This window comes from Lactuca virosa, chromosome 9, assembly GCF_052849685.1.
Source record: "Lactuca virosa cultivar CGN04683 chromosome 9, Lactuca_virosa_CGN04683_v6, whole genome shotgun sequence".
Lineage (NCBI taxonomy): Eukaryota > Viridiplantae > Streptophyta > Magnoliopsida > Asterales > Asteraceae > Lactuca > Lactuca virosa.
The window spans coordinates 32470633-32486742 of NC_136434.1; the positions used below are offsets into that span (position 1 = coordinate 32470633).

General features: G+C 39.1%; 1 protein-coding gene across 1 annotated transcript; it reads right to left on the bottom strand.

Annotated features, from left to right (window-relative positions):
- Positions 1 to 12420: 12420 nt before the first annotated feature.
- On the bottom strand, positions 12421 to 14712 carry LOC145139103 (uncharacterized). The gene is made up of 3 exons (XM_079073046.1): positions 13752 to 14712; positions 13227 to 13607; positions 12421 to 12635 (listed from the first exon to the last, which is right to left on the bottom strand). The coding sequence occupies exons 1-3, from the start codon at positions 14710 to 14712 to the stop codon at positions 12421 to 12423; spliced, it is 1557 nt and encodes a 518-aa protein (XP_078929172.1).
- Positions 14713 to 16110: the final 1398 nt, after the last annotated feature.

The following is a 16110-nucleotide window of genomic DNA, read 5'->3' on the forward strand; positions in this document are numbered from 1 at the left end:
TTCCTGTTAGGGCAAAAGGAACGAATGAACGTTGACTCATATGCTTGTATCTTTTACTCATCAAATTATACATGACAATACGTTTTATAACACCAAGTTACTGATGCGGTTTCGTATCACCAATGTATTACCGACTTTGTAAATTACAACTCATATATCTTCGTTTCAAGATTATAAGATATTATCGTCTCAGTATTACTCGTGATGAATTCCATGAAGTGATACTCTGAGCGAGGGTTTATCCAATACTCAAATCTCAATTTCTGAGTACTCATGAACATTGCAACAATTCTATTGCCATGTCTATCCTTAGACAATCTGCAATCCAATTCATGACAGTCTTAATTCACTACTTACTTCCAAGAGTACGAGCGACTGTGGAGTTTGAATGATCTCATTATTCAGGAAGTAAAACATGCAAAAATGAAACACAATAATAAACAATTGACAAAAGGCAGAAACCAAACTTATAAATAATACTTTATTATTTAATCACCAAAAGTCAATTACATTTACTTTGTTACAAGTTTCAGAATAAAACTAATCTAACTACTAAAACTAATATCATCTTTCAGTCCTATGCTCCGAGCATGCTGAATATGCTTAGCCCTACTCAGACCCTTTGTGAGGGGATCTGCTGGGTTATCTTCAGATGACACCCTCTTTACTATAAGATGGCCTTCTTCAACTCTATGTCTGATGAAATGGTACTTTCTGTCGATATGTCTGGTCTTACCATGATCTCTCGGTTCCTTTGTCAAGGCAACCGCTCCTTCATTATCGCAGAACAGTTCCATAGGCTCCTGGATGGTTGGAACAACTCCGAGATCCCCGATGAAGTTCCTCAACCAAGCTGCTTCTTTCGACGCTTCACTTGCTGCTATGTACTCTGATTTACAAGTAGAATCAGCCACCGTATTTTGCTTGGAACTCTTCCAAGTAACTGCTCCTCCATTCAGTAAAAACACCCAGCCCGACTGAGAACGGAAGTTATCTCTATCCGTCTGAAAGCTGGCATCACTGTAACCATCTACTCTCAAAGTGTCACTGCCACCAAGCACAAGGACCCAGTCCTTTGTCCTTCGCAAATACTTGAGTATATTCTTAACTGCTATCCAATGAGTTCTACCTGGGTTTCCCTGATAGCGACTGACCATGCTCAAAGCAAATGCCACATCAGGACGAGTACATGTCATAGCGTACATGATCGATCCGACAGCGGAAGCATAAGGTACACGACTCATGTCATCTATTTCAACATCTGTACTCGGGCATTGAGTCTTACTCAATTTGGTATTGCTCCGGATAGGTAGCTCTCCCTTCTTGGAATTTTCCATACTAAACCTCTTTAGTACCTTATCCAAGGATGTGCTCTGACTAAGTCCAATTAGTCTCTTCTTTCTGTCTCTCAATATTCTAATCCCAAGAATATAGGCAGCTTCTCCAAGGTCTTTCATGGCAAAACACTTTCCAAGCCAAGACTTAACTTCTTTCAAGGTTGGAACGTCGTTACCAATGAGTAATATGTCATCGACATACAACACCAGAAAAGTTACTATACTCCCACTAGCCTTGATATACACACAGAACTCATCTTCACTTCTAGAGAAACCAAACTCTTTGACTTTCTCATGGAAGCAAAGATTCCAACTGCGAGATGTAAACATCTATTGGATTTCTCAAGCTTGCACACTCTATTGGGGAACTTTGCATCAACAAAACCCTCTGGCTGACTCATGTAAACATCTTCAGCCAACTTCCCATTAAGGAAAGCAGTTTTGACATCCATCTGCCAGATTTCATAATCATGAAAGGCAGCTATGGCGAGCAATATCCTAATAGATTTAATCTTAGCCACTGGCGAGAAGGTCTCATCATAGTCAACCCCTGGGGTTTGAGTGAAACCTTTTGCAACCAGTCGAGCCTTGAATGTGTGCACATTTCCATCCATGTCTGTCTTCTTCTTGAAGATCCATTTGCACCCAACTGTCTTACGACCTGGTGCACTGTCAACCAAATTCCAAACTTGGTTGTCATACATGGACTTAATCTCGCTGTCCATTGCCTCTTTCCACTTGGAAGCCTCTGGGCCTGCCATTGCTTCCTTATAAGTGACTGGTTCATCTAAGTTTACCAGTGTTCTGTCACTTATGAATGTGTCACCATCTGAAGTAATATGAAAACCATACAACTCAGGTGGCACACTTACCCTAGTGGATCTTCTAAGAGGTAATGAGTTATCGATTGGTTCAACAGGAACTGTTTCCTCTGGTTGAGTGCTAGTGTCATCTAAGGTTCCTTCATTGGCTGACTCTTGAATTTCTTCAAGGTCAATAGTGCTCCCACTGTCCTCTTTGAATATGAGCTCTCTTTCAAGAAAGACTCCTCTTCGTGCTACAAAGACCACGTTCTCACTAGGCCTGTAGAACAAATATCCAAAAGACTGCTTTGGGTAACCAATGAAAACACATTTCTCACTTCTAGCTGCTAGCTTGTCGTGAGTCTCTCGTCTTACGAAAGCTTCACAACCCCAGACTTTAATATGTGCTAACGAGGGAACTTTCCCTGTCCACATTTCGTGAGGTGTTTTGGCAACCTTCTTTGTAGGGACAAGATTGAGGATGTGGGCGGCTGTCTCTAAGGCATACCCCCAGAAGTGAATAGGAAGCGAAGCCCGACTCATCATAGAACGAACCATGTCTAACAAGGTTCGATTGCGCCTCTCAGCTACACCATTTAACTGTGGTGTCCTAGGAGGAGTCAATTGTGAGACTATCCCACATTCTTTCAGATAGTCGTTAAACTCGATACTAAGATACTCCCCGCCTCTATCGGATCTAAGTATCTTTATCTTTCTGCCCAATTGATTTTCGACTTCATGCTTAAACTCTTTGAACTTTTCAAAAGTTTCTGACTTATGCTTGATCAAGTAGATATATCCATATCTGCTATAATCGTCAGTGAAAGTCACATAGAATCGATTAGCATCACTTGTAGTTGATCTGAAGGGCCCACACACATCCGTGTGTATGAGATCCAACAGACCTTCACCTCTTTCACAAGACCCTGTGAATGGTGATTTTGTCATCTTTCCCAAAAGACAAGATTCACACATGTCATCTGACTTTAGGTCAAATGATTCCAACACTCCATCCTTTTGGAGTTGGGCTATGCGTTTCTTGTTGATGTGTCCAAGACGACAATGCCACAAGCATGCCTTGTCTACACTATTAGACAAGTCAATATTAAGTACACTATTTCCTAGGCTATCAACACAAGTCACTGTTTCATACACACCATTACAAGGTAAAGCTTCAAACATAAAAACACCATTCTTATAAACAGAAATTGGACCATTCAAATCATTAAAAGAATATGTAAAACCTTGTCTGAACAATGCATGAAATGAAATAATGTTTCTCGTCATCTCAGACGAATAACAACAATTTATTAAATCTAATCTAACATCATTACTAAGCAGAAGCTGATAAACTCCGATCTTGGTTACTGGTGAAGACTTTCTGTTTCCCATGATCAGGTTTATCCTTCCTCGCTCTATCTCCTCACTTTCCTTTAGACCCTGCAAATCAGAACAGATATGAAAACCACATCTTGTATCAAGGACCCATGAACGAGAAGATAATGAGTTATTAGCAGAAATAATGTAAATACCTGCCGAAGATGGCTTCACTTTGCCATCCTTGATATCTTGTAGATATTGTGGGCAAGATCTCTTCCAATGCCCCTTTTGGTTGCAGTAAAAGCAAACTGCCTCTTTTGGATCAGAAACATGGGGAGTGGAACCATTGGGCTTAGCCTTTGGGCCATTACTAGATGACCCAGCTTGAGCCTTGCTCTTCCAGTTTTGTTTGGGAGGACCTTTCCTCTTTTTCCCCTTTCCCTGTCCAATAGCCAAAACAGGGGCACTCGTAGGTGTGGAGGGTATACTTTTACCCTTCATCCCTGCCTCAGCTGTCTGCAACAAGTTGTGCAATTGGGCCAAGGTCTGCTCTGTATTGTTCAAATGGTAAGTTAGAATAAACTGACCATAACATTCAGGAAGTGAGTTCAAAACCATGTCAATGGCCAATTCCTCATCAAAGTGAATATTGAGCTTGACCAAACGCTCTATGTAGCGTTGCATTCTTTGCACATGTGACACAACTGACTCCCCATCTTTCATCTTGCAAGCCATGAGTGACTTGACTACTTCGAACTTTTCTTGACGAGCTCGCTTATGGTACTTTTCCATAAGGTCCTTGTTCATCTCGAAAGGCCAGTAGTCCTCATAGTACCTCTGCAGTTCTGGGGACATAGTTGCCACCATGATGCATGCCACTTTGGTAGCATCATCGTAATGTTTCTTGTAGGCAGCAAGATCTTCAGGAGTAGCTTCATTCTCATCAAGCTCTTTGAGCTCCTTTTCAAGAACATATTCTTTGTTCTCGAAACGAAGAACCATCTTGATGTTGCGCATCCAATCGTTATAGTTTGAGCCATCCATAACGACTTTGGAGCATATATTGAGCAAGGAGAAGTTCTGGTTGGAGGAGGATGAAGTAGAAGTGTTTCCAGGAGTAGACATCTGAAAAGAAAGAAAGTTTTAGTTAGATTTCAAGATACCTTAATAGAATAACCCAAAGATATAATATCAAGGTTAGGATCCAACTATGAAGATTCACAACTCAGAAATGGGATGCCGAGATCCAAGTGCAAATTTCATAAAGGTAGGCGAATGACGATTCACCAATTCCACCATTAGACGAAACAAACGAAGTGAAATTCCTAATTCTTTTGAGATACATTGAAACTATTCAATGGCATGTTTTAATCTCAGATTATGCTCTTCTATTTGTGACTGGGATGCCGAGGATCACAAACAAGATGTGAATAACCATGCAGATGTGCTTGGTAACCTCATTGTCTTTATCATTAACTATTGATGTGCTGGTAAACCACACACGCTCCATCAAAATGACAATTATGAGATACCCATTACTACTCTTTATTGGTGCCTTTTAGTGTGCTGGTTAACCACACACGCTCCACTAACGACCAATAAAGCATAATGTGCAATTTCATGGATTAGCATACTTTTCACATTTTTCCTAAAGTAACTAGAGTTGGGATTTTGAAAATAATGTTCTAGTACTTTTAATATCATTATACTTTTAATGAGAAGTAGTTGTCCTATCAAATCCGTTCTGCTAACGACCCTCCACTAATCAAGGAAGCGGTGGGTGAGAGTGGACACCCATTCAACTACCATTTTATAGGCAGTTTCCTTATACCTCCCTTATAGATTAGCTTCGTGAATGAGGCATACTAGCGATTTGACTGACCATATTCTTATACATATAATATTAAACCTTTAATTATAATATATATATAAGGTGTGTTTTAAAACTTTTTAAAACTTCAAGGGTTTATATAAATTTCGAAATTTAAGCTATTAAATTCAAATTTAAATAAACCAATTAACTAGATTTAATATTTATCTATTAATTAACTATTAATCAAATTATTAAATCTTGTAAGGATTATCTAATTAAATTAATCAATTAATTTAATCCTAATCCTTATCCCTCTAATTTCGAAAAATAGGGTAAGGATAATTATCCAATTAATCTAATTAAGTAACAATTATCCAAAAACAAGAAACCCTAGTTATCCTCTTAGCATATTTCGAAATTCATAAGGGAGGAGGCTAGGGTTTTCAAAACCCTAACCCTAATTTCGATTAGGGTTCTTTGGAGGCTAGGGTTTTCGAAAAAACCCTTTGATCCAAAACCCTAGAAATCGAAAAATTGGCCTTTAGGGTTTAATAGCTATAAACCCTAATTTGCAATTCAACAATTGTAGCAATTCAATTTAAAACAACAATGTCTCTGATACCACTAATGGGTTTTATGTACAATAAATAAACTAGAAAACAATTCCTAAGTTCACATGCAACCTACTTTGGATCTATGTTTTAACTATTGAACATACAACTTTGAATCGCAAAACAAGAACCCTAGAGGAGAGAGGCTAATTTCGAAATTAACAAACTAGGGTTTAGGGTTTACATACCTTTCAATTGTTATAGCAAACAATTGATATTCCTTTGGTCTTGATCTTGATCTTCTTGGAAGCTTTAGCACCACAAGTGTAATGCCTCTAATGGAATCACACCCAAACTAGCAAGAAGGAAAGTAGAAGAGAGAGGGGAGAGGGAGTATGCAAAATCTCGGCCTTAGGGTTTCTTCAAAAGAAAGAGTGACCAAAAACATGAACCAGGAGGCTCCTTATATAGCTGAGGGATCTAGGGTTTAAGGGAAACCCTAGTTATCCTTTGCTTAGGGCCTAAGCAAACCCAAGGGCCTTATCCAAGCCCCTATGGACGAAATTATTAGGGTTTCCCCTAAAGATTTCGTCCACCCTCTTCCAAGGGGGTTCTAGAGCCTTCCACTCAACTATTAGATAATTGCAAACTAGTCCCTGCACCTTATAATTAATTCTTTTAACCCCAAAATCAATTCTGATTAATTTCTGGCTAACAATTAATTAAACATAATGATTTCTAATTAATATATTAATCCATTAACATATTAATAAATCATTTATATATATATTAATTTATTAATCTTATAAATTAATATCTCTCCTTTCATAATTTCCTTGTCCAGTTGCTAGGTTGAGGGCAACCCAAAAGGACTGTGCTGCTATCAATTCAAGTACATACCAATTATAGTTATGGGCTTAGACACTTAATCCAACATCTCTCTCCATAAATCATCCTGTCCAGTTGCTTTGGTGAAGGAAACCCAAAAGGACCATGCACAATCGGGTCAAGTACATACCAAATATAGTTACGTGCTTAGACACTAATCCAATAAAATGGATCTTTTAAGCTTACACACTATATTTGGATACTCAACATGTTCAAACCCTCCGGTTTGTGTCATGTACACATCCTATGAAAGTTTCTCGTTAAGGAAAGCTATCTTAATTTGCATTTAACATGCCTCATAATCATAAAAAACAGTTATGGCAAGAAGTAACCTAATAGATTTTATCTTAGCTACTGGTGAGAATGTTTCCTTATAATCAATTTCTCGAGTCTGAGTGTAACCTTTTTCCACCAACATAGCTTTGAATGTGTCTACATTCCCATCCATGTCGATCTACTTCTTAAAGATCCATTTACAGCCTATTGTCTTAAGACCAAATATTGGATCAACCAAATTCCAAACTTGATTATTGTGACATCCCCATTTTTATGGTCATTTTAAAACTTTTTATTTATGCTTATTTAAAACATTTTTTTATTGCGGAATTGGTCCCAAAATATCATTGACATGATATAATATCAAAATCAAGGCATTTTAGAAGATATTATATTTTAAAAGCTTGGGATGTCATAACTGCTACAAAACATAAGCATAAACAGTCCTTACATTAATTTACACTATTGATCTACATCTCCTTTAATCTATCATCATAATGTACCTTCGTATCGTTACCTATGATAAAAAGAAACTAATTGGACCAGGTTGGGAAACCTAGTGAGTACATCGGAGTTTTCAACCCACAGTAATATAGTTAATATGTTTAGTTATCGAACAATTAACCCAATTACCCACCCCCAATTTCTTATTTATTTTTCCCTAATGATCTATCGTAAGGATTCTCTATTTCATCATTACTGACAGTATTGTTACAGGGGTTTCTCCGCGATATATGTCAATAGCTTTTCTTTTTGTATTTATTCCTAAGGGTTTGTCCTAAGGAATAGGCACGAAGCCCATCGTTGCCTAAGTTCCACGGGACTATCAAATAGGTACGAAGTTCATCGATACACGTGTTTATCAAATAGGCACGAAGTCCATCGCTTCCTGAGTCTATCTATTAGGCACGAAGTCCATCGTTTCTTGGGCTCATCAAATATGCACGAAGTCCATCACTGCTAGTGTTCCATGGGACGGTCATGAGTAGTCTGGTGGTTGTCACCTATACTTTGTTAGGTGACTACATCATTGGTATACTAGTACCATTCCTACATCGTTGGCACACTAGTACCATTCCCATATCATTAGTACACTAGTATCAGTTCTAAAGTTCTGGCATTCTATTATTGCCTACATCTTTCATCGCACTATGGCATCCTATTTTTCGTCATACTACGACATCTTTCACTACCCTTCGTTACCCAATGTATAGCCAGAGGGTTGTCCCACAGTTAATAAGGAAAATCTAGTGTGCAGACTAAAGAAAAGTCTGAATGGATTGAAGCAAGCTCCAAGGAAGTGGTACTTGAAGTTTGATAGCTTCATTCAAATGAGCGGGTATCATAGAAGTAAGATGGATCATTGTTGTAACTTGAAAGATATTTAGCTCCTCATACTGTTAGGCGTATCAAGCCCAACAAATAAAGGGGTACAACAGAATCCAAATACTCTGCTTTAATGCACTAAAAAGGTAGTACAGGGCAAGCAGGGTCGAACCACAGAGACACGGGACAAACTTCTATACCTTTTTGCGTAAGGTACTTTGGTCACAAAGGGGGGGTTTTGTTTGTAAAGGTCAAACAATGAAAATAACAATCAACTTTGAAGCATGCAGAAAATGAAATAGATTTGTAAACAAGTTGTAAAAGTGCTTCCAGTTCTAGTTCTCAATGTTGTTGTTCAACTTGATTATGACTTGATGTAATTCAAGATTGCTATTCTAAGTTGGTACTGAAAGATATTAACACGCTCTAACACCTCTCGCTTGCCAAATTATCTAACCAAAACACGCTCTTTGACTAGACCTAACTTTACTAATTCAACATAAACACGCTCTTAGATTGTATTGAAAAACTGCATTGAGTTTTAAACAAGCTTCCCAACAATGTTCATTTCTTCTCATACGTTTGGAAGTGTGAAAACATGTGATATATGTTTTACAATAAGAAAACTTATTGCTTGTTACCAATTATTAACTTAATAGAACGATTAGGTGCCCTAAAAGTTAATTAACTGCACAAAAATTCAATTCATGAAAGTGGCCAATCAAACACAAATCAAATTTAAGGGTTCTAGTTTAAACAAAAACATAATCACTAGAATAGAATCACAAATCAAACATCAAATCATATGCTTCAAGTCAAGCACTCAACATGTTTTGAACAAGAACTATAAACTAGGGTTTCTTAGCCACACATGACTAAGAACAAATCACAAGAACAAAAGATGGAAAAATATGTGATTACAACTTACAAAATGTTAGAAATAATGTTTCCAAATGATTCTAGATCAATCCCTTGCAATAACCTTCGAATTCCCTTCTCAAAATATGCTCTCATATGTTGTGTGTATCTCTAAATGCCCCTCAACCCGTAATATGAAAGATAGGAAAAACTGCCAAAAGTTGGTTTTTGGGTCGAACACGGCCCGTGTTAAAATAGGCTAAACTGACACGGCCCGTGTTCAGCAGCCAACACGGCCCGTGTTAATTTGCACTAAACTGACACGGCCCGTGTTCAGCATGGTCAACAACTCCCATTTTGGTCAACACGGCCCGTGTTGATTTTTCAGTGTAAATCCAACACGGCCCGTGTTCCCCTCTGACTCCTAATCCAAACTTGATTTTTCCAACTTTTTCGTTCTTCGCCCGATCATCCCGAAATCTTCACCAATGCTTCCCGGCACCTCCCAAAGCGCATTCCAAGCTCCGGTTTACCTGAAAAAGACATGAAAATGTGCAAATAAGGTTGTTCTAGAGACTAACATGAAATATGATGAAATGCAAGACAAATGAAGAACAATTATGCTAAATAGATGCATAAGAGGGACTAAAATATGTACAAAAAGGTGCACAAATTGCACCTAACAAATCTCACCAAGCTTGAACCTTTCTTGCCCTCAAGAAAGAACAAGAATCAAACAAAACAGGACGATTTCTAGATGGCAAAAAGAAACATAGAGCAAAAAGGGACAGAAGGATCCTAAAGGCTAGGAATGAATGCATGCAATGAAAACCATAGAAAAATATGTACAAAGGATACTTAAGGACAAAAATGAACCAAAGAAAAAAATTAAGAACACAAGTAATTTTTTTTTAATTTTTGTTTTTTATTTTATTTTAATTTTTTTATTTTTTATAAATATGGACATATACGATCAGACCTTAAATCAGTGGGGCTCCAATCATTAATACATCAGCGACCATCCTGCTACCTTCCACATATCACAGACTCCCAAGGTGAGGAAGACCCTAAACGGTGTAACCCAATAATCCAACCATAGTTTTATTTAAACTTCATACCTTAATTAGCTTTATGGGCGAAAATAACACAGTCCGAATCTCATTTCTTTAAGACTAGATGGCCAAGAATCAGAATCGACGCATCCTTAAGAACCCGACATGGCGAATCAGCTTTCGCTGAAACAGTGAGCCCACCCGAAGGGGCCCAGATCCTATGCTTTCACTTTTTCGAGAGCCACAAGTATCATATCACACAGTTCTTCATTCGCCAGATTTGACTTTGAGGCGGTTTTTGATTTTGATTGAACTTGGATTTGTATCTTCATTTTGAGCTTTGAATTCTTCAATCAACTTTTGACTTTTTGAAAGTTTCTTCGTTTTGGCACTTGAATTTATGATTGGGGTACTGGATGTGACAGTTGTACCTTTTCTTCTTTCTTGATTGTGTGGATCTGATACTTAAGCTCTCTGTTACCGCGAGGGTAACGCGTGTCAACAAATAGGTCCGCGTTCTGTGGGTCCAGAGTTGCCGATAAAGATTCTTTTTAAACATTCAGAAGCAAATCATCCTAAAGTTGTTATTACCGCCCACAAAAACGTTTCAGTATTTCATTTTTTTTATTATCTAAGGCTGGGGTCTCGAATTACGGTGTTTGGGTCCCCTAGTTATGATAGTTGATTCTACACTTCCGGCAACTATCCGGTCACTTCAGTATTTTTTTTTTCATTTTGATTTGAGCTCTCGATTTCCCACTTCATGGAGCTATTGTATGTAAAGAGTGTCATCATCTCGTATAAAGTTTTTTTTTTTTTTTTTTTTTTTTTTTTTTTTAACAATGTATGAAAATGATGGAAAGAAAAATATTTTTGGGTTTTATAAATGCAGAATGCAAGGAAATGAAAATAAGGAAGGTGCTTTTTTTTTTTAAAAAAAACAATGCATGCATGAATATGAAATATGAAAATGCACCTAATGTACAACTCTACCCCTCCCCAAGCTTAAAGATAAGCATCGTCCCCGATGCTCGAAGAGGGCGGAACAACCTGTTACGGAGGAGGAGACGGGTGGTGCCCGGTTGGGTAAGAGTCCAAACAATCACAAGTGCACACAAATTGAATTTTTAAGCAAAATATGGACGATTAAAGATATGGAAAGAATTTACCGAATCGTTCTTGGAGTCTTACAGTTGGTGGTGAGAACCTCCTCTTCAACCTCCCCAAGCTTGCCTACATGAAGTATCAAGCCCAAAAACACAAAACAAATTGTGAAAATTTCGGACCTAGGGGTTCTTAGAAGAGAGAAATTGTTTTGGGGGTGAGTTATGGGTGTATGGGGTGATAAAAGCCGATTTTTATACTTAAAACACATTTGTTCTGCAGCACGAACACGACCCGTGTTCTTTTAGTTTAAAATCATACGGCCCGTGTTGGGGGTTTAAAATTCTGAAAATGGCTGAACACGGCCCGTGTTGGGCATAAGGGAAAAATGACACGGGCCGTGTACCCCTCTGACTGCGAAAATGTTTGCCTCGCTTGAACACGACCCGTGTTCAATATAAGGTAAAAATGAACACGGGCCGTGTACGGCTCTGTTTGCCACTTCCCACTTTTTGAACCCAAAAAATCCCCTGTCATTCAAACGAAATGGTTTTGCATCCCGAGGTCCGCTTGGTGATTTAAAAACATGCTTAAATGCATTTGGAACATTAAAAACCAAAAACTCAAAGAAATGGAAATGCTTTTAAATAAAAAGACAAAAATACCCCCGGGTTGCCTCCCGGTTAGCCGCCCTTGTTTTAAGTCGTTGGCTCGACGTTGCCCCCGAATATGCTTCGTTCTAAGTATGTGGGCCTCTCCAACACATCAATCTTCTTGCCACCTCCTTCAACGGAACCTTCAACCTTCCTTTGGCTTTCTTTTTGCGCATAAACCAAAAAGGACTTAACCCTTTAATATCAGAGATTGTCCACTCAATCCTTTTTTGGTATTTGTTCAGCAGGCTTATCAACTCACTCTCTTCCTTCTTCGATAGTTTATTTGAGTTGATGACCGGTTAAGTGCTCTCCTTCTCGACATGTATTAGCTTTAAAGGGTCCGGTGGAGTTTTTGCTCCCGAATCTTGTGCTTGCTCCACCGGTGGAAGGAATTTGGCTTTGGTGGTAGGTGGCTTGGGTTTCATATCATCAATCCTCACGTGCTTCGTGTCATCAATAACTCCAAAATCTCCAGCACTTCATTATTCATATCAAACTCCTTTGCAATCTCCTTGGCTTTGTCCCTGTCTAGTTTTTGTGACAAAACTAACTCTAGAAATTCATTGTTAGACAAATTTAAGCCCTTTTTAGTTGAGGGCTGGATCAAATTCACAAGATTGACAGACTGAACATCAGAAGGACCCTTTTTTGCTTCATGAACATTGAAGTTGATAAGTTCACCATCAAATTCCATACTCAAAGTTCCATTGTAGACATCAATTTTTGTTTTAGAAGTTTTAAGAAAAGGTCTACCCAAAAGTATGGAACTTGAACTTGGAGAGTCATCATCTCCCATATCTAAGACATAAAAATCAGCCGGGAAGACAAATTCATCGACTTGCACTAACACGTCCTCTAATACTCCCTTTGGGTGTACCAAAGACAGGTCAACAAGTTGGATGATCAGACCGGTTTTGCTCAATGTTCCTACACCAATTGATTTGAAAAGAGAATATGGTAGGACATTTACGGATGCACCTAGATCAAGCATAGCTCGGGGTACATAAAGATTCCCCAACTTGCAAGGCACGGTAAAGACACCGGGATACTTGCACTTCGCGGGCATCCTCTTTTGCAAAACCGCGGATACATGCTCCCCAACTGTTACTACTTGATTTCCTTTTAATTTCTTTTTAGATACACAAAGATCCTTAAGGAACCTTGCGTATCTAGGTACCTGCTTGATGGCCTCGAGGAGTGGAATGTTGATTTGAACTCTCTTGAACATTTGCATGATCTCACTCTCCTCCCGTTCTTTCTTCGTGCTCTTTAATCTTTCGGGGAATGGAGCAGGTGTGGCTTTAGACTCAGTGATGAAGGGCTTCTTTTCGATTGTTTTCTCTTCCTCCTTCTCTTCTTTGGTTGCCTCTTTGACCACTATTTCTTCTTCCTTTTGATTAACCGACACTTTTGGACCATCATAGCTCTTTCCGTCTCTCAATGTGATGGCACACACGTTGTGCCTTGGGTTTGCTTCAGTTTGGGCAGACAACTTTCCTTGAGATTCTAGTTTGCTTACGGAAGTAGCAAGCTGTGAAACTTGTTTCTCTAAGTTCTTTATGCTTGCTTTTGTTTCTTGTTGGAAAGCTTGTGTACTAGTTGCCAAACTCTTCACTATGTCCTCTAAGGACATATTTGATGAACCCGCTTGTTGAGGAGGGTGTTGTGGCTGCCTTGGCTGAAAGTTTTGTGGTGGAAAAGGTGGTCTTTGTTGGTATTGATGTGGTTGACTTGGTTGATAACTCCCTTGTTGATTTCCTCCCCAACCTTGATTGCTGTTCCATCTTTGGTCACCCCGTGGCTGATCGTATCCTCTTTGATTTGATCTGGAATAGCCTCCCATGGCTTTTGCTTCTTCATATTCCTCATCTTGAAGTTGAGGGCACATATCGGTTGGGTGCCCCACTTGAGTGCAAATACCGCACGGGCGGGGTGTGGGCTGCACACCTTTATCTTTGGCTAGCATCATAACCACTTTCGTAAACTCGGACAATTGAGCTTCAATTTGAGTAGTCTGGACTTCCTTTACACCTCGGGGTGCATCCGTGTACCATTCTTCATCATGGCTTGAATGTTTAGAATCTTCAGCCATGTTCTTGATTAAGTTGCGGATTTCGGTTGGAGTCTTATCGGGTAAAGATCCGCCACTCGAAGCATTAAGAAGCCTTCTTTCCATTGGGGTCATTCCTTCAATGAAATATTGGAGGAGTTGGTACTCGGTAATTCCATGCTTGGGACAACGGGCACAAAGCTTTTTAAACCTCTCCCAATATGTAGGAAAGGCTTCTCTCTTGTGTTGTTTGATTCCAATGATTTCCCTCTGTAGGGCTGAAGCTTTCATCTCCGGGAAGTATTTGTCCAAAAAGAGTCGTGCAAGATCTACCCAAGTGGTAACCGTCCCTGGTGGAAGGTCATAGAGCCAGTCTTTTGCTGCGTCTTGCACTGCAAAGGGGAATGCCCTAAGCTTGATTTGATCCTCCGTGACATTGTGTGGCTTCATGCCCACACACACAACATGGAACTCAGTGAGGAACTTGTGAGGGTCTTCATTTTCCAGACCTCTAAAGGTTGGGAGTAAGTGGATGAGCCCGGATTTTAGTTCCAAGTTTGTGGCAGCTGGATATGTGATGCAAAGAGGTTGTTGAGTAACCTCTTGCCTCGACCATTGACGGAGAGTTTCTTCGGGTGGGGGGTTTGGAGGTGGATTCCCTCCATGGTTATCTCCCATGGTGTGAGTAGTGGTTGAAGTTTCTGTGGGTATAGTGTTTGGGGTATTATAGGTAGGTGAAGATGGTGGAGTGGTATTTTTGGGTGAGGATGGTTGTGATGAGAGTGAGAGACTTTCTGTTTCTGATGCGGATACACTTGAGAGGGGTATATCCTCCCAAATGTTGATGAGCGGAGGGGTAGATGATGAAGAAGTTCCGGAAACCGGTTGCCTCTTACGAAGCTTGGCTTGCTTCCTTAACTTCTTTGCAGTCTTCTCTATCTCCGAGTCAATTGGCAATGGTGTACTTGTACGGAAAGATCTAGGCATAAACAATTAGTAACACCGTGTCCCCGGCAACGACACCAATTTGTTAGGCGTGTCAAGCCCAACAAATAAAGGGGTACAACAGAATCCAAATACTCTGCTTTAATGCACTAAAAAGGTAGTACAGGGCAAGCAGGGTCGAACCACAGAGACACGGGACAAACTTCTATACCTTTTTGCGTAAGGTACTTTGGTCACAAAGGGGGGGTTTTGTTTGTAAAGGTCAAACAATGAAAATAACAATCAACTTTGAAGCATGCAGAAAATGAAATAGATTTGTAAACAAGTTGTAAAAGTGCTTCCAGTTCTAGTTCTCAATGTTGTTGTTCAACTTGATTATGACTTGATGTAATTCAAGATTGCTATTCTAAGTTGGTACTGAAAGATATTAACACGCTCTAACACCTCTCGCTTGCCAAATTATCTAACCAAAACACGCTCTTTGACTAGACCTAACTTTACTAATTCAACCTAAACACGCTCTTAGATTGTATTGAAAAAATGCATTGAGTTTTAAACAAGCTTCCCAACAATGTTCATTTCTTCTCATACGCTCGGAAGTGTGAAAACATGTGATATATGTTATACAATAAGAAAACTTATTGCTTGTTACCAATTATTAACTTAATAGAACGATTAGGTGCCCTAAAAGTTAATTAACTGCACAAAAATTCAATTCATGAAAGTGGCCAATCAAACACAAATCAAATTTAAGGGTTCTAGTTTAAACAAAAACATAATCACTAGAATAGAATCACAAATCAAACATCAAATCATATACTTCAAGTCAAGCAATCAACATGTTTTGAACAAGAACTAGAAACTAGGGTTTCTTAGCCACACATGACTAAGAACAAATCACAAGAACAAAAGATGGAAAAATATGTGATTACAACTTACAAAATGTTAGAAATAATGTTTCCAAATGATTCTAGATCAATCCCTTGCAATAACCTTCGAATTCCCTTCTCAAAATATGCTCTCATATGTTGTGTGTATCTCTAAATGCCCCTCAACCCGTAATATGAAAGATAGGAAAAACTACCAAAAGTTGGTTTTTGGGTCGAACACGGCCCGTGTTCAGCAGCCAAC